This window comes from Muntiacus reevesi, chromosome 3, assembly GCF_963930625.1.
Source record: "Muntiacus reevesi chromosome 3, mMunRee1.1, whole genome shotgun sequence".
NCBI lineage: Eukaryota > Metazoa > Chordata > Mammalia > Artiodactyla > Cervidae > Muntiacus > Muntiacus reevesi.
In genome coordinates, this window is record NC_089251.1 from 118990615 (window position 1) to 119010889 (window position 20275).

Consider the following 20275-nt stretch of genomic DNA (forward strand, 5'->3'; position numbering starts at 1 on the left):
GAAACTGCAGGAATACGATAAGCAGTGTCTTGCGAATTAAACAGGTATGACTACTTCACTCCGCTGCTTACCTTTTCGACGTATGTTTCTCGATTTTGCTTTTATTCTTGTCCAGGAACGACCTTTCTTTTTTTCTTAAAAAAATAATAAAGTTAATTACTTAGAGCTTTAAATATAATTTTCAAAAACTTATATATCAGTAATTTTCAGGTATTTTTCTAGAACACTTTCTAACACCATACACAAAAATAAACTCAAAATGGATTAAAGATCTAAATGTAAGACCAGAAACTATAAAACTCCTAGAGGAGAACATAGGCAAAACACTCTCTGACATAAATCTCAGCAGGATCCTCTATGACCCACCTCCCAGAATATTGGAAATAAAAGCAAAACTAAACAAATGGGACCTAATGAAACTTAAAAGCTTTTGCACTACAAAGGAAACTATAAGTAAGGTGAAAAGACAGCCCTCAGATTGGGAGAAAATAATAGCAAATGAAGAAACAGACAAAGGACTAATCTCAAAAATATACAAGCAACTCCTGCAGCTCAATTCCAGAAAAATAAATGACCCAATCAAAAAATGGGCCAAAGAACTAAACAGACATTTCTCCAAAGAAGACATACAGATGGCTAACAAACACATGAAAAGATGCTCAACATCACTCATTATTAGAGAAATGCAAATCAAAACCACAATGAGGTACCATTACACGCCAGTCAGGATGGCTGCTATCCAAAAGTCTACAAGCAATAAATGCTGGAGAGGGTGTGGAGAAAAGGGAACCCTCTTACACTGTTGGTGGGAATGCAAACTAGTACAGCCACTATGGAAAACAGTGTGGAGATTTCTTAAAAAACTGGAAATAGAACTGCCATATGACCCAGCAATACCACTTCTGGGCATACACACCGAGGAAACCAGATCTGAAAGAGACACGTGCACCCCAATGTTCATCGCAGCACTGTTTATAATAGCCAGGACATGGAAGCAGCCTAGATGCCCATCCACAGATGAATGGATAAGGAAGCTGTGGTACATATACACCATGGAATATTACTCAGCCGTTAAAAAGAATTCATTTGAATCAGTTCTAATGAGATGGACGAAACTGGAGCCCATTATACAGAGTGAAGTAAGCCAGAAAGATAAAGAACATTACAGCATACTAACACATATATACGGAATTTAGAAAGATGGTAACGATAACCCTATATGCAAAACAGAAAAAGAAACACAGAAGTACAGAACAAACTTTTGAACTCCGTGGGAGAAGGTGAGGGTGGGATGTTTCAAAAGAACAGCATGTATATTATCTATGGTGAATCAGATCACTAGCCCAGGTGGGATGCATGAGACGAGTGCTCGGGCCTGGTGCACTGGGAGGACCCAGAGGAGTCGGGTGGAGAGGGAGGTGGGAGGGGGGATCGGGATGGGGAATACGTGTAACTCAATGGCTGATTCGTGTCAATGTATGACAAAACCCACTGAAATGTTGTGAAGTAATTGGCCTCCAACTAATAAAATAAAATTAAAAAAAAAAAAAAAAAAAGACTAGTCTAGAAATAGGCATACGACTTAACTGCTTGATAAGACTATAGGAAAGTTCATATTTTAAAATACTAGCGAGAGATTTTCTTTCATTTTAAAAGGGACACCAAAAAATAAATTCTCCTTCTGATACTTTAAAAAAAAAAATAATAATAATAATAAAGTTAATTACTTAGAGCTTTAAATATAATTTTCAAAAACTTATATATCAGTAATTTTCAGGTATTTTTCTAGACATTAGTTTACAAGACTGGGGCAAATTTCTTAACTAACAGTGTAGCAGTGTGAGGTTGATTCTGAGCTATATTTTACTCTGGGAGACTATAGGAGATGACCCTCTTTTGAAAATTTTTTTAAAAATTAGAAAATAAACTCCCACTGATGCCTTAGACTGAATGATTATTGTTGTGGTTATATGTCAATTTATTCTGTTTTCAAGTATTTTCATGTAAATTCAAATGTGCGTATGGATAATATACTGTGCCCAATTCAGGAGGCATTCTCAACTTTGATGTGGAGAGTTGCCAGTAAATATTCTCCGTACTCTTGCAATTGTAACAAAACCCTCTTACTTATATTTAATATAATGCCTGAGGGACCATAATGCCCCGGTGCCTGATCTGTCTGGTGGTCCAGTGGACTCCATCCCCCCAATGCAGGGGACCCGGGTTTGATCCTTGGTCAGGGGACTAGATGCTGCAACTAAAGACCCCGCATGCTGCAATGAAGATCAAAGATCTGGACAGCCACAACTAAGACCTAGTGCAGACAAATAAATAAATATTAAAAATAATAATATAGCACCTGAAATTCCCAGAGGAATTAAGGAACCACACTGGGTTTTGTGTTGGGTTTTGCTTCCCTGTGAGTGATATGAAAATGTGTGAGTGTGAGACCATTTCACTGGGCAAATAGTTCAGTCCTGACTTACAAGACAGGAAGGAACAAAAAGCCTTGCTCTTCAAATGGAAATGGTATATTCAGGAATGTTGGAGTTCAACCCCACTCCTGGGCATATACCCAGAAAAGACAAAAACTCTAATTCAAAAAGACACATGCACCCCAATGTTCATAGCAGCGCTATTTACAATAGCCAAGACGTGAAAGCAACATAAGTGTGCATCAAGAGATGAATGGATGAAGAAGTGATATATATACATACATAGTAATATATATAGATATAATGGAATATTACTTATCCATAACAAAGAATGAAATAATGACACTTGGCAGCAACATGGATGGGCTAGAGGTTGTCATATTAAGTGTAGTAAGTCACAGAAAGACAAATATCAGATGCTATCACTTATATGTGGAATCTAAAAAAAAATGATACAAATGAACTTATTTATAAGACAGAAATATAGATATAAAAAACAAACATGGTTACTAATGGGATTAACAGATACTATTATATACAAAATAGAGAAACAGCAAGGATTTACTGTATAGTACAGGGAACTATACTCAACATCCTGTAATAACCTATAATGGAAAAGAATATATATATATTTCAGATTCTTATATTATCTGAAATATATATATATATTTATTCTTATTATCTGAAATATATAACTGAATCACTTTGCTGTACACCTAAAACTAACACAATACTGTAAATCAACTATAATCAATTAAAGGAAAGAATGCAGGGACCTTGCCAGAAGCACCTTGGCTTTGTACTCTACTTTCCAGCCTAAAGCAAATTTCAGCCTTGCTGGGGTCTTCAGTGTTACAGCCATGCTCTCCGGGAAACAAACTCACTCAGAGGGACAATGCAGATAGTGGAGTGCAGTTTATTACACCGGCGGGCCCAAGGCAGAGTCTCCTCTTAGCCAAGGACCCCGACCAGCATTTGTGAAAATCTTTTATACCCCATGTGTACATGTCCAAACCCACCAGCCCAATTTCCTTGAGACTTACATAAACAAAGGAAGGGTAAATACAACTACAAGAACCCCATCATTCACTTGTTATGTGTTCAAACAGTCAATAATCAATAAGCCCGCAGTTACATTCCAAACAGTTAATCAATAAGCTTGTGGTCACGTTCCAACCAGTTAATAATCGATAAGTCTGTGATTACATCCCGATAAATACGAAAAAAATTTATGACCTGTAGGGAGACAGGGGTGATTACGGTATGTTTCCTCTTAGGCAATGAGTAACCTGGATGTGTGATCTCCAAGATTCCCCTGTCCGGAGAGGGTCTTATCCTTCCATTGTCATTCCCACAGGCACTAAGCAGAGAGTTCAGAGTCCACAGGAGAGGCAGCTGAGCATGATCTGCACAGATAGGCCTGAGATGGAGTTCTGGCCCTATGAATTCCTTCTTCATTCCCCCCTCTTGATGCTCTTAGTTTCCATAAGGAGCATCATTCGTTGGGATATATTGTACCTTGGCCCTCCTGCCACCCACATGAGAGAATGCTATCAACCTCTGGGTTACAAAATTCACAAGGCATTGTAGGAAGCAGGGCCCACAAAGCAGTATGATTAAGATTACTATAACAACAGTTACAATTGTTTTCCACCAGTCTCCCTTTACCCAGGAGAGGACTGAAGTCCAAAAGGGAGTATTTTCATTAGACATGACTTTCACTTGATTTTGCATATCCTCCAAGGCAGTAGATAAATTTCCAGACAGGTCAGGGATGTACATACAACATTCTACTTTAATTATGGCGCAAGTCCCTTCTTGGGCTGCTGTGAGTATGTCTAATGCCATCCTATTTTGAATTACTGCCTTCATCATCTGAATTTGTTCTTCATTCAAAGCCTGAATGGCTTTTGTAGTGTCTAAGAGGGCCTGTTTAGTGAAATTAGTTAAGGCCTCTACCTTAACCATGATATCCGTTGTCCCTACAGAGGGTACAAACAAGGCAGCAAGATAGTCATACCATTGGAACACAGATCGTGTCCATCTTGCATGCAGATAAGGCAGGTTTACTGGAGGCTGGTGTAGGCTAGGCTTAATACTGCCGTGGGCGAAAGCAAATCCTAATGTGCAACGCCCCACCCAGCCAACTGGTAACCATGGCCATAAGTTAATTCCACAGAGCCACTGGGTCCCATTGGGGGCTACCCAGCGGATTCCAGGATTATGTTTCCAGTTTAAACCGGGCCACTGAGCAGACTGATTGGGGTGATAGGTAACTTCCAAGATTTGTTTACATTGTTCAGGGGACAAATAACCCATATATTTTAATACTTTTGGGTCTAGGGGGCGGTCTCCAAATCCAGCTTTCTGTTCTTTTTGTTCCCAGCAAATAGTAGCAGGGGTAATCAACTGTCCTTTCTCAGGAGTCATCTAGAAATATTCATCCCAGACCTGGTAGTATTGCTCAAGGTACCAGAAGGCCTGTCCCCCTTTTGTAAGAGAGCCCTTCTCCTTTTTGTTTTTCATATATAAGCCTTTGTTACTTCCATAAGGCTGGTGTTCATGTTAAATGTAACCCTATGTCCCTGGCCCATTGATGGCTTCTTCTTACACCAGGAGAGCAAAGAAAGGTTATGATTGGTGAGAGAAAGGAAAGTTCCTTTCTGTTGCTCTAAGAAGGAGCACAGTGGTATAAAGCCCCCATAACGGAGTGGCGATACCCACCACGAGAGTCCGTCCTTTACTGACAGGTGCATAGCCCCACATACCCCACAGTTGGAGGAGTTGTGTTAGTTCGCATAAGAATGTGCCCACGATATGAAGACGTTGTCCTGTGCAGGAGCAGTGGTCAGGTTCAGAATTTCGTTGGTGAGGCCGAGCAGCAGGAGTCGTTTACCCAGCTCCATCCTGTAGAGGGCTCGTCCGGGACCTCGTTTTCTTTTTCCTCTTCAGAATGATCTTGGTTTCCCGTGGGTCAGCTGGGTCCTCCTGGGTGGTCCACTCAGCGTCTTTCGGGTCAGCATGGTATGCCTTCTTCGCTCTGGTGTGATGGATCCAAGGGGCAATGTCTGCAACTTTAACTGTGGTAGGGGTGGTTAAAACAACAGTATAAGGACATTTCCACCGGGGGGAAAGTGAGTCATGTGTCCAGTCTTTCACCCATACCTGGTCCCCTGGTATAAACTCATGCATTTGCTCCCCCAAGGGGAACAATATTCTTTCTTGCACAAACTTAGTTACTTGATTAATTACCTTACCTAGTTGTTCCATCTGCTGCGATATCCCGTCTCCTCCTACCTGAAGTATATCAGTTGTTACCTGTCTTATTATGGGAGGAGGCCTCCCATACACAATTTCGTAGGGAGAGTAGCCGTGGGACCGTGGGGTCATCCTGAGCTTGAGCAAGGCCATGGGGAGTAAATCCACCCAGGAACAGTCAGTCTCTATAATCCATTTAGAAAGTGTCTCCTTTAGTGTCCGGTTAGTTCCTTCTACCATTCTGGAGCTCTGAGGCCGGTAGGCAGTGTGTAACTTCCATTTTACATTCATGGCTTTACTTACTTGTTGTATCAGATCCGATATGAAGGCTGGGCCGTTATCTGATCCTATGCTGGTGGGGAATCCAAATCAAGGAACTATCTCCCTAAGCAGGCTCCAAGCCACTTCTGATGCTCTTTCAGTTCGGGTGGGGAAGGCCTCCACCCATCCCGAGAATGTACATACCAAGACCAACAGGTAACGAAAAAGGCCATATGGTTTCATCTCAGCGAAGTCCACTTCCAGATGTTCAAAAGGAAGGGTACCTTTTAATTGGATGCCTGGGGGGGTTGGTCTGCACCCTGGAGCGGTGTTAATCTGAGAGCAGGCATTACAATTTTGCGATTCCGTTCTACATAGAGAGGAGAGGCGAGGAACCAGAAAATGCCTTCGGATCAAGTCCTCCAGTTTGTCATGTCCTAGGTGAGTCATACGATGAGCTGGGCTCACCAGAGAGGGGGCCATCCTTTCAGGCACTAGTAGCTCACCACCTGGCAGTTCCCACCATCCTTTCTCTGTTTTGGTGGCTCCCTCTGCTTCAGCTAGCTGGTTTTGAGCCTCGGTGTATGTCGGGGAGTCTAGGGCCAGCTCGGGTAGCTCAGCTAGGACAAATGTTCTCATGGGGATTTCCCCGGATTCCTTCCTGTCCTCGGCTGCTAGTCTGGTGCTCTCATCAGCCAGCCTATTTCCTCGAGCCTGTGGGGTGTTTTCCTTTTGGTGCCCATGGCAGTGCACGACTGCTACTTCCGTGGGGCTCCAGACAGCGTCTAGCAGAGTCAGGATCTCTTCCTTATTCTTAATGTCCTTTCCATTGGCGGTTAGAAGGCCTCTCTCCCGGTATAGGGCCCCATGTATGTGGAGTGTAGCGAAAGCATACCAGGAGTCGGTGTAGACGTTCACTCTCTTGCCCTTTGACAACTGCAGCACCCGGACTAAGGCCCATAACTCAGCTCATTGGGCTGACCAGTGCTGTGGCAAGGGGCCGGCCTCGATAACAGTCCTCTCTGTAACTACAGCATAGCCTGACAGTCGCTGTCCTAGCTTTACCAGGCTGGTGCCATCAGTATACAGAGTCCAGTCAGGATTTGAAACTGGCCTGTCTCGGAGGTCTGGACGGTTAACATAGACCTCCTCTAAGACTTCCTTGCAATCGTGAGTAGGTCCTCCTTCCCCCATTGGGAGAAGCGTTGCCGGGTTTAAACCCTGGCAAGGCTCAATACGGAGGTTGGGGTTTTCACATAGCACTCCCTGTTATTGAATAATCCAGGAATTTGACAGCCATTTGTGGGGTGTTGACTTCATGTGGGACCTTTACGATCAGGTCCTGGCCGAAAGTCAGCTTTGTGGCCTCATGTACCAGTAAGGCGACCGTGGCCACCTCCCGCAGACAGCCAGGCCAACCGGTGGCAACATCATCAAGTCGCTTTGAAAGATAAGCTATTGGCCTGTCCCACGTTCCCAAGGTTTGAGTCAAAACCTCCATGGCTGTTTTATCTTTCTCAGTCACATATAAGGTGAATGGTTTGGTGAGGTCTGTCTATCCCAAGGTGGGGGCAGAGGTGATTGCTAGTCTTAGCTCCTCAAAGGCTTCCTGCTGTTTTTCAGTCCAGTTTACAGGATTTTCTTCAGGCCCTGTCAGGAGCTCAAATAAGGGCTGAGCTATTTGAGAATTCCTTGGAATCCAAATCCTGCAGAATTCAGTGGCCCCTAGGAACTCCCTGACTTGCCGCCGAGTCTTAGGTGTGGGGAGCCTCAGAATTACTTCCTTTCTAGATTGGTCCAGCAAGCTTGTGCCTTCCCTTAAGACAAACCCCAAATACCTTAACCTCCTCCTTGTAGATTTGTGCCTTTTTCCTCGACACTCGGTATCCCGCCTCTGCCAGCAATTGGAGGAGCGCTTGGGTCCCTTCCCAGCATTCTTCCCTGGTCTCAGTGACCAGCAACAGGTCATCCACATATTGCAGGAGCCAACATCCATACTTCTCAGGCTGGAAAGGTTCCAGGTCCGAGGCCAAGGCTTCTCCAAAGATGGTTGGCGCGTTTTTGAATCCTTGTGGGAGGTGGGTCCAGGTGAGCTGCTGCTTATTGCCTCCGATGGGGTCCTCCAATTCAAAGGCAAAGATGGGTTGTGATGCAGGTGCTAGGCGTATACAGAAAAAGACATCTTTGAGGTCCAAGAAAGTATAGATCTTTGTCTTAGGTGGGAGGAGGCTAAGCAAGGTATAGGGGTTTGGGACGGTCGGATGCAGAGTTACAGTGGCCTGATTGACCAATCTGAGATCCTGCACAGGCCTATAGTCTTGTCCTCCTTCCTTTTTTACCGGCAAGATTGGTATTTTCTAGGCTGATTGACATTCCACCAGGATGCCTGCCTGTTTTAGCCTGTTGATGTGAGGCAGAATCCCAATTCGGGCTTCTATGGGTATTAGGTATAGACGCTTTCTCACCGGGATGGCGCCAGGTTTGAGTTCTATTATTACAGGGGCTTGGTGTCTAGCTAGCTCAGTGGGGTTATCTTCAGCCCAGACCTCAGGGAAAGCTGAGTCAGCCTTCTCTCCAACTCTGTTGCCTGGTCTTGTTCATCTCCAGGGGGCTCATGTAGCCTCCATTCGTCATGAGGGGGCACAGAGAGGGAGAGTAACTAGGTTGTTGTGCCCACCCGAAAAGTGGGCTTCTCTCCAGGAGAGAAAGTCACTTGTGCTCCCAGCTTGGAGAGTAAGTCTCTCCCCAGCAGGGGTACTGGGCACTCAGGGATATAGAGGAACTCATGAGTCACTTGGTGACCTCCCATCTGACATTTTATGGGCTGGCAAAACGACTTAACCATTTCTTCTCCTGAAACCCCAGTTACGGCAGCAGTCCTTTTAGACAGTGGCGCCATGGGTTTAGTTACCACAGACAATTCTGCCCCGGTGTCCACCATAAAGTCAATGTCTTGGTCCCCAGTTTTTAAAGTTACCATGGGCTCTCGGGGACCTGATGTCTTTGAGCCCCGGCATCCCTATTCAGTCTCTATGTTAGTGAGTTCTGCAACTGGGAGGAGTTTATTTTCCCTTCTTCCTTCTGGGCACTCATTCTTCCAATGACCAAACCCGCGGCATTGGGCACATTGATTTGGCTGTAATGGAGCCCGTGGCCTCTGTTGGGACCGGTTGGAGGGCTGTCCTGACCTCGAAGCTAGGGGGGGGGCTTCTTTGCTTTGGTGGTGGAAAACTCTCCGGAAGACTTTCCAAGCGCAGCAGCCAACATTGCAAACCTCTCATCTGTTCTCCTCTGCTCGTCTTTATACCTCTTCTCGTATTTCTTTTCTATTTCCGTGTCCCTATTCCAGAACACCTTGTCTGCTATTTCAGTCAACTGAGAACTAGACATGATAGAACTCCCTCGGTTTTTTGAAGCTTTCGTTTTATGTCAGGAAATGCTTGCGAGATGAATGCCGAATTGGTAACAATCTGGAAGCTCGTAGCTTCTGGATCTATGGGTGTATAGAGCCTGTAGGCCTCACAAAGTCTCCGGTAAAATTCGGAGGGTGACTCGTTTCCCTTCTGAACTATTCTGGCCGGTTTAGACATGTCCATTGGCCTCAGGGCTCCCCTTCTAAGCCCTTGTATAATTGCTGTCCGGTATCTAACTAATTGGATTTTTCCCTCCTCTGTATTATAGTCCCAATTAGGTCTGTCAGTGGGGAAGCCTTGTTCTCTCCACCTCTCTGGGTTAGCAGTGCCCTCAGAAACACTCTCCTGTAACCATTTCCTTGCCTCAGCGTTGATCCTGTATTTCTCTTCTGTACTGAAAAGGGATGCTAGTAATTGCATTATATCATCCCAGGTTGGTCGATGAATGCAGAAAATAGTCTCCATTAGTCTAGTCATTAGTCTAGAACCCTGGGTTCCACCGAGTAAGAGGGGGTGTGTTTTTGCCAGTTCAGTATATCAGTTGATGAAAAGGGCCAATAGTAGTGGGTTACAGGAGCTTGGTGATAATTACCATCCTTCCCTATCATTGGGGGTTGCTGAACTTCTCTGAGGGGCATCTGCAAGGGTATTTTTTCCTCTGGCTCTTTTGCAGAGTGGAGCCTTTGTTTAATTCCAGTGGTTCCTCCCCCTTGTCCGGGAGTACTTACTGGGAGTGGAGGGTAGAGTTTAGGGAACATAGTACCAGCATCCGGGGTGGTAGAATCCGGTGGGCTCATTGTCCCTCCAGTTGAGGCTGGAGCCTGCCAGGGGGGCGGCTCTACAACCTGCGGAGCTGTTGGGACCGCTGAGGAGTTGGGGAGGCTTGCTGGTCTCGGGCTGGTTCCTCCGGTTGCCACGGTGTTACTAGCTGGCGGAGCCATCATCCAATACGGCGGTGGGGGTAGCTCATCTCCTTCAGGGTCCTGTAAAATTTCCTTCTCATCCTTGGTTATCTTTTGGGCCATCAAGATTTTTCCTTCCCCGCCATGAGCGTAAAAACGGGCCCATTTGGGGGGGGTCTTGGGCTATTCCCAGCCAAGAGTCTATGTACGGAAACTGATCATAGTGTCCGGGCTTTCCCGTAACTATAGCATAGACTGCCTTTATGAGATTTAAGTCCATAGTTCCCTCTGGTGGCCAGCCAACTCCCTTTGAAGGCCATTCGACTTCACAAAGGGTACGGAGCCGGCCGGGTGTCATTTTCTTCCCATAGTCTCCATTGAATCCTTTCTCAAAATTCTTAATCATATTCTCCAATACAGTGGCCTTAGATCCGCTTCTTCCCATTTTCTTACCATTGGATTCCCAAATCCCAGGGCCTTCCCGAGGAGCCAATTTACCTGTCTCCACTGGCAGGGGAGATGATGGGTCACACAGCAGATGGGTACCTCCTGGGGGAGGGCAGAATACGAGCGCGCAGAAATCGATATCCTCTTTGTAAAAAAACCCTGGGGCAACAGCTCGGTAAGTTCCCTAGGACGGCGTGGACACACCTCCTGACTGACTTTCTTAAACCCTAAGTTCCCTCTCTTTATCCCGGCACAGCCATTGACCTGAGTGCCGAGCAGCTATTGTCACCAACCCAAACCAGTTTCCTATGCGGCTCCCTTCTGGTCCCTCCCAGGGGGGTGATCAGGCCCCCTCTTCCACCCTACCGGGTGGGCTCCTCACCTGAACGCTCAGTTCCCTGCTGCCGTTCACTATCTGCCAAAGCGAAGAAACCGGGCTTTGAAAGACTGAATTCTTCCAGAGGGCCGAGGCGCCTTCCCCCCTCTAGGAGATTCAAGCCACAAAGCCTCGGGGTGGCCTCAAATGAGACCTGTCTCCTCAAAGCGAGGAGTTTCCCGGGCCATGCACCAAATGTTATAGCCACGCTTTCCGGAAAACAAACTCACTCAGAAGGACAATGCAGATAGTGGGGTGCAGTTTATTACACCGGTGGGCCCAAGGCAGAGTCTCCTCTTAGCCAAGGACCCCGACCAGCATTTGTGAAAATCTTTTATACCCCATGTGTACGTGTCCAAACCCACCACCCCAATTTCCTTGAGACTTACATAAACAAAGGAAGGATAAATACAACTACAAGAACTCCATCATTCACGTGTTATGTGTTCAAATAGTCAATAATCAATAAGCCCGCAGTTACATTCCAAACAGTTAATAATCAATAAGCTTGTGGTCACGTTCCAACCAGTTAATAATCGATAAGCCTGTGATTACATCCCGATAGATACGGAAAAAGCGTACGACCTGTCCGGAGACAGGGGTGATTATGGTAAGTTTCCTCTTAAGCAATGAGTAACCTGGATGTGATCTTCAAGATTCCCCTGTCCGGAGGGGGTCTTATCCTTCCATTGTCATTCCCACAGGCACTAAGCAGAGAGTTGAGTCCACTGGAGAGGCGGCCGAGCATGATCAGCACAGACAGGCCTGAGATGGAGTTCTGGCCCTATGAATTCCTTCTTCATCAGTTCCCCAAGACTCCCCGGAGGCCTGGTGCCCTGGTGTGTGACGAAGCTGACAACCGAAGTGCACAGGGCTGCTCAGTCTCAGAGCCGGATTGGCAGAATCAAAGTGGCTGTGGTCACTCCTCTGGCTGGAGGAAATCAGATGACTCAGTCCCTCCACCTGAGCTACATGCTTGGTCTGCCATGTGGAGAACTATAGGCTCTGGCAGAGCAGGAACACCAGTCTCTGGGCCAGTGATGGTGGAAATGAACTGTGGCGTGATTGGCCTGCCCGGGCCCCTCAGGGAAATTCCCAGATGCCTGATCTCTACCAACAGAGACTGACACCACGATTTTGACGCCAGGGTTACGGCTGATGGTCAGGCTCATGACACCTGCTAGAAGCTGACCCATTTGTTTCACATGAGGGGAGCCACATCCAAGGGGTTTTGCCTCTGCCTGCTCCTCTGTCTGTCCTGGCTGACTCAGGCCACACCACTGTGGCTCTACAAACTCAACGGTATCTTGAGCCCGGCTGCCTGGACCACTGCACTCTGATAAAGATGCACCCTGTATCAAAAAATCTACACTGCACTGACTCTCCGGCCCACATCCCTCATCTCCTCCTGTCCACACACCTCTGCAAGGCTCTTTGGTTACTGAAGGCAGCTGTCCCCAGAAAGGGCTCAGCTCCTTCCTGGATAATGATTAGGACAAAGGCACTGAGAGATTAACGCTGTTAAACAGGTCAGTTCTGAAAACTCAGGACTCTGTTCCAACATTCTTGAGCACAATGCCTCATTATTTCCTCAACCAGCCTGGAAGGCACAGTCTGGGAGCACCCAAGGGATTCAGATTCAGTTCTGGTTATGTTTTGTGAAAGTGCCTTTATCCCGCTTGTATCTGACTCTTCTGAATGAAAGGTCTGAGCGGAGAATAAAATGATTGGGGAAAAACATGTGAAGGCCCAGCCACTGGAATGGTACACAGAGGTTTTATGGCAGTGAAGAGGAAAACTCCAGCCATAAACTCCAGAAGGGACAGGGGATGGAGGAACACTAACAAGATCTATCGTTCAGAGCCTCCCGGAATCCCTCGCAGAATGGCTGATAGAGCTCTCCCACCACACAGACACTCACTCTGCCATGCTGCACCAAATACAAGAAAAGGGGCTGGCCCCAGCGTCTGCACAGACCATGCAGAATCCCTCAGGACAACACCCCTACCCCCACCCAGTCATTCGATGGTGGGGGTGGAGAATGAACACCATCTGGTTGGCATCATGAACAAAGAGAACAGATCAGAAGGACAGTCCTCAGGAAGCAACCACTGTCCAAATTAAGGACTCGACACAATGAACAGAACTGGAAGCTATAAAGCTTACTGTTGGCCAGGGCCCACCCTGGAGACACTGTCCACCTTCCTCCTGGCTGATATATGCCCCTTTAGGGGACCTCAGCCACTTTAAATATTTCCCTTCCGGGGGTACCATGTGTACCCTTGGGATTGTACTTCTTGTATGAAAGCCAGGCATTCACCTGCCTCCCCCATTCAAATGGGGAGAATTATACCTTAGGGGTGGTCATTAGAGACACAGGGCATTTGTGGTTTACGCAACTTGTTGAATGCAGCAGGAAATATAAATTGGATGGATTTAGTCCTAGCCTACATTGGTTGGATTAATCGGGATGGCTGATGAAGTGTTATCTCCGTGGGGAAATTTGCCAGAATCTGATGGGTAAGATGAGGCTTACCCAGTGGCTTAGCGGTAAAGAATTTGTTGCAATGCATGGGACCCAAGTTCAATCCCTGGGTTGGGAAGATCCCCTGGAGGAGGACATGGCAACCCACTCTAGCACTCTTGCCGGGAGGATCCCATGGACAGAGGAGCCTGGCGGGCTACAGCCCGTGGGGTCGCAAAAAGTCTGACACGACTGAAGCGACTTAGCATGTACATACGCATGATGTGTGAGGTGAATTTGTTGTGGGGGTGGGGATTCTCTGTGGTACATCCACACACCTCAGAGTCTTTCCAAAGATGTTTGAACAAACAGCTTTGCAAGCTAGAGATAATGCAGCCTTCCAGGTCAGAGGGCAGATTTGTTTCCTGACCGATATAAAACAGAGAATGTCTCCCTCCTTAGAAGTATTCCAAGATAGTAAACTTCGCTTCAATTCCAGCTAATAAGATAATGTCTCCCTCTTGGATAAGTTCTGTGCAGTTATGCTAGTAGCCCCTTTGTAAGGTTAGACAGCACCACTGACTCAATGGATATGAATCTGAGCAAACTCCAAGAGATAGTGGAGGACAGGAACCTGGGATGCCACAGCCCTTGGGGTCACAAAGAGTCAGACACAGCTTAGCGACTGCATGACAAACCCTTCCAAGGCTGGAGGTGTACTTCAGCTTCGGCACAGCGTGTGTGTGCCATACCACTAACCCCTCAGTGGGTCTAGGGAGACAAAACAAATTGATGCACCTATTCTGTATCTTAACAGTTTCATTTATAGGAATTTATTCAAGAGTTATAAAGACATAGAGCCACTGAAAGATTTCTACAACAGTGTTCATTGCAGCTTTTTCATATTAGCAAAAAACTGGAAACACTAGTGATCTCCATCAGAAGGAGAGAGTATACACAAAATATGGTATAGTCATACAATGTAACTTACTTCATCACAAACTGATACAAACTATTGATACATTCAACAATATGGATAAATCTCAAAAACACTGCTGAGCGGAATAGACTTATGCCAAAAGAGAATATGCTCCAAAATCACAAATCATGTTGATGTATGGCAGAAACCAGCAAAATATTATAAAGCAAATATCTTGCAACAAAAAAATTTTTTTAAAAAAAGAAGAAATAAGATGATGGGTCCACTGCAAAATATTACTGCCTTCATGCATGCTAATATCCTAAATGCTACCACTGCATTTTAGCCTTTGTGAAAAATATCACATCACCCCTAAAATCTTTTTGAGGGGGAAAACAAAATATCCTGGAAACAATAAAACATTGTAGCTAAAAAAAAAGTTTTAAAGCAAGCCAAATTATCATCTGCAAAAAACAAAAAAAGAATAATGGTTCTCCCTGATGAGTAAGGGTTAAGGATATCCCAGAAAGAGCTTAAGGATTGTTTCCAGGGTGAAGGCCATGTTCTGTATCCTGATAAAGATTTGGATTATATGGGAGAATTGCATCTATTAAATCTCATCAGTGGTACACTTAGTATTTGTACATTTTATTAAACACTTTATTTCAAAAGAAAAAAATAAAAGAACTGCAAATAAATATGGAACTCTGGTTAATGATGTACATATTAAAGTATTTGGGGGAAAGAGTACTGACACCTGTATCTTTGAAATGTTTCAAACTTGAAGATGGTTTAGTGGATGTATAGGAAGTGGATAAATTGAAAGAAATGTGATAAAACAAGAACAGTACAATGTCAATTGTGAATCTATATTAAAGTATTCTGGTGTATATTATAAAATTCTCCCAAGTTTTCTCTAAATTTAAATTTTCCATGATTCAGTGTTGGAGAAAGAACTTTTAGAGAGAAAGCACAGATTATTTACCAAGAAATTATAATCACAATAAGAGAAATTTTCATCAGTCACAAAACAGATTCTAGAAGACAATATAGTTAACACTTTATTCTACAGATGAAAAATTAATGTCAACCTAAAATTGTTTACTTCATGAAAAAAATTCTATTAAAATAAGGACTAAAAAATAAAAAAATTTAAAAAAATAAAATAAAATAAGGACAAATTTGCACATACAACACTTGAAAATTTTACCACTTATAGGTCTTCCCTGAAAGCTCAGTTGGTAAAGAATCCCCCTGCAATGCAGGAGTCCCTAGTTCAATTCCTGGGTTGGGAAGATCCCCTGGAGAAGGGATAGACTACCCCCTCCAGTATTCTTGGGCTTCCTTTGTGGTTCAGCTGGCAAAGAATCTGCCTGCAATGCGGAGACCCGGGTTCGATCCCTGGGTTGGAAGATCCCCTGGAGAAGGGAAAGGCTACCCACTCTAGTGTTCTGGCCTGGAGAATTCCATGGACTGCATAGTCCATGGGGTCGCAAAGAGTCAGACACGACTGAGCAACTTTCACTTTCACAGACCATTCACTAAAAAAACTAAATGATTTATTTCAACTAGACAAAAAGCAAAATCAAAGAAAAGAAACAGTGATGAGTACATAAAATGATTTTTAAGTGTTTAAGTAAATGTCAACTGCAAAAATCATAATCGTTTCCAAATTATAATTAAAAGAAAATTTAAAATAAAATGTTAAATAATAGCTAAATAGTAGAGATGGATAGTCAGTCTTCAGTGAAATCATGCTAAGATCCTTGTCATCTTTGGGGGTTGGGGCATGGTCAAAAAGATTACAGAAACTTCATCTCTAGTCTCTAAACCAGCATAGAAAAAAGGTGGAATATAGAATTCTTTCTCAATCCATTTGAGTGTAGGAAAGGGACACAAAAACACAGAAAAATAAAAATGAACAGTGATATACAAGTCAATATATATCAGAAATCAGAACAAGTGTAAACAAATAAAATGTAACTATTAAAAGGTTAGGATTTTAAAAAACGTCAGAGAAGATTAGAAGAAGCTAAGTGTTGTTAAAAGAGGCATAAAACAAAGCTGCAAAAATGGGCTTAATATAGAAGGAGTAAAAAGCATCAAAAGACATAAAACATTAAAGTTCATGTTACACTATCAGCACTCAAAAAAAGAGATTTTAATATCAAAAGCACTAGTAGGGATAAAGAGAAACACAGTATAACAATAAATGGAAAAAATTCATTAGGTTATACTGTTAAGAATACCTTCAAAGTATTTAAAGTAAAACAATAGAACAGTGAGGAGTCAAATACACAGACAGTCAGGTGGGGGAGTTTACCACACCTACATACAAACCTGATGGAACAAATATAGCCTAACTTAGAAGACGCAAGAATTAAACAAAAAAGTTGTACTTAATAAGACTGTATATGGGAAGAAACCAGACCCCAACAAATAGTTCAAGTGTACAATTTTTAAGTGGCACAGAACATTCACAAAGATTGACCATAAATTAGGATGCAAAGGAACCTTCAATAAATTCTAAAGAATTGATGAGGTCAGTCTGTTAAAACTCACCCAGTCATACCTTAACAGTGATAAATGCTATTATATGAAATTATAGGTCAATAAAACTGACTAGGAAAGTAAAAATTGGCAAGATCTATTTACAAAAGTTAAAACTTCGTTGAAGAACATAAAAGATGACCTGAATAAATGAAGAGCTCAAGCTCCTTGTAAAGACCTCAACTCTACCCAAACTAATCTCCAAATTCAATATATTTTCAAAGTTCCAATGCAGTTGTGGAGGTGTTGGGAGGAAATCTTGATTGATTCTAAAATTTATGCACAATGAGTGAGCCAGATTTGCCAGACTTCTGAAATCTCCTTTTCTGTTGCTCCTCACCATATTTTTTACTTTTTTCTTTGAAAAAAAAAAAAAATATATATATATATATATATAACAAGAAGGAATAAAAAATTTTACTTTAAAACATTATAATTAAACCAACTTGGTACCACATTAAAACTAAATAGACCAGCATCTCAGAGTAGAATCAGACACAGATCCATGAACATGAGAAAAGATGCAAAAGGGCATTCAAATCATGAAGCAAATAGTGTTGGCATCCACTGGCACATAAAAAGATGTTCAACATCACTGATCTTCAGAGAAATGCAAACTGAAACCACCTCACACCTGTCAGAATGGCTGTCATCAGAAAGAACACAAATAGCAAGGTAAGCAAAAGCACAGAGAAAGGGGAACTTCACACGCTGTTACAGGAATGGAAGTTGGTGCAGCCACTGTGGAAAACAGTATGGGCGTTTCTCAGAAAACTAAGCATAGAATTATCATATGACACAGCAGTCCCACTCCTGAATGTATAGCCAAAAAACACAAAAACTCTAATTTGAAAAGATACATGTACCCTAACATTCATAGCAGCATTTTTATAATTGCCAAGAAATGGAAGCAATGTACGTGTCCATCAAGAGATGAATGGGAAAAGAAGATGTGGTATATAGATAGATATATAGATAGATAGAGATATATAGATAGAGGTAGATATGGAATATTACTAAGCCATAAAAAAGAATGAACATTTTTCCATTTGTGTCAACATGGATGGATTTGAAGGAAATTATGCTAAGTGAAATAAGTTAGATAGAGAAAGGCAAATGCTGTATAATATAACTTCCATTTGGAACCTTAAAAATACAACAAACTAGTGAATGTAACAAAAATGATGCAGACTCACAGATATAGAGAATAAACTAATGCTTACTAGTGAGGAGAAGTAAGGGGGGGGCAAATTAGGGGCAGAGAATTAAGAGGTATAAACTATTGGGAATACAATAAGCTATAAGAATATATTGTACATCATGGGGAATATAGCAAATATTTTATAATAACTATAAATGGAGTACAATCTTCAAAATTATATACTTATAACATATAATATTGTACATTAGCATATTTCAATTTTTTAAAAAGTTGGTGTGATTCCTTGTAATTACTATTTCACATCACACACAAAGAGGTGAGTCTTTTGTAAATAATAGATTTAAACATTTAAAAATATTAAGTACTTCAAATATTTTAGAAGTATATGTAAGTATTTTTAAAATTTCAAGTTGGAAAATGTCTTTGTATATTGTAAACAAAACCTAGAAGCCATAAAAGAAAATCCTGATAGATCTTACTATATAAAATTTTCAAATTTCTCTAGGACAAAATATGTTATAAACAAACCTAAGAGAATAACATCAAATGAAGAAAAATACTAACAGTATACATAGGCGAAGTTTAATGTATATACAAATATTCTTATGTTTGTTCAGTATGGTTTAAAAAAAAAATAGCAATACTGGCAAGGCATACACACTATCCATTTTTAGAAGAAGGAAAGCAAATAACCAATAACAAATGAAAAACGCTCAACCGCAATAAAAATGAGAGCAACGCAAATTAAAACAGAATAAAATAAAACTTTTTACAGTTAAGTTGGCAAAATGTTAAATGTTTATAATCTCTCATGCATGATATACTGATTTAAAGCAAGGGAAATGTAACAGTATAAATAGATTTATGTGTTAGTATATAATGTATTAGTATATATATATACTATATATGATATTATATACTATATATATATACTATATACTATATATATAATATATACTACAATATATAATATATTAGTATAATATATAATGTGTTAGTATATGATGTAAATATCTCAATACATGCATAGAAAAATTTGGAAAGATACCCATCAATCAAAATTTATACAAATCATATATTTAAAAATTTTGAAAACAACAAGATTTGAAAGACTATAAATTGCTATTTTAAAAAATTGTAACCTAATGATATAAAGGTGAAACTCGGGGTTTTTGCTTGTTTCTGTTTTGTCTTTTGAAAAGTTTTAGTTCTCTATTGTTACTATCATAAATTACCATAAACTTCATGGCTTAAAGCAATGCAAATGTGTTATCTTGCAGTTTGGAAGACCAGGAATCTGACACCAGTCTCACTGAGCTAAGATCAAGGCGTCTAGGGCCTTTGTTTCTTTCTGGAAGCTGTAGGGGATATTTGATTTCTTTACCTTTTCGAGTTTCTGAAGGCTGCCCACAGTTCTTGGCTCATGGCTCCCTGCCTTATTCTCCAAAGCCAATCACACTGTATCTCCTTTGATCATTATTCTACAGTCACATCTCCCTCTCTCCATAGCAGGAAAAGTTTTCTGATTTTAAGGACCCATGTGACTTGATTGGGGCCACCCAGATAATCTAGAAAAATCTCTCCATCTCAAAATCCTTTAACTTAATCACACCACCAGTGTGTCTTCTGCCAGGTAAAATAACAGATTACAGGCTCTAAGGACTAGAACAAGGACCTCTCTGTGTCTGTTGGTATTAATGTCTTAAGAATCTTCTATACCTCCCATTGTATGTCATGAGGATCTCGTCCATTAGACGAAAGTCTCCTCCACAGACCTTTCTTGTAGACTCATATCAATTTTTCACTTCTGCTGAGATGGCTGAGGGTATCTATGGGTCACAAACTTAATCTCTTTGAAGAACAATTTGTGTGACTGAGTACTTTGATGTTTCACTACTTCTGGGACATTCGCAAAAAGTTAAATAGTGACGCTCTTGGTTGTCACTGCAGAGCATGTTTTCCTGACAGTGACTCTCCTAACTAGCAATTTTGCAATCTGAATAGGCTAAAAAATTTTTAAATCATCAAGTCCTGATTCCTTTTGTTTAGCAGCTCTTGCCTTGACTTACCTCTTTCCTTTTGTAGTTT

At 42.2% G+C, this 20275-nt stretch overlaps 1 protein-coding gene across 4 annotated transcripts in view; it reads right to left on the reverse strand.

Moving 5' to 3' along the window:
- LOC136164855 (nuclear body protein SP140-like protein) overlaps positions 1-20275 on the reverse strand; it is a 93164-nt gene that overhangs the window by 20825 nt on the left and 52064 nt on the right. For all 4 annotated transcript variants that reach the window (XM_065930408.1, XM_065930407.1, XM_065930406.1 and 1 more), the window contains one exon: positions 72-134. In XM_065930408.1, coding sequence (XP_065786480.1) covers positions 72-134 — 63 coding nt within the window. The remainder of the gene's footprint in view (positions 1-71; positions 135-20275) is intronic.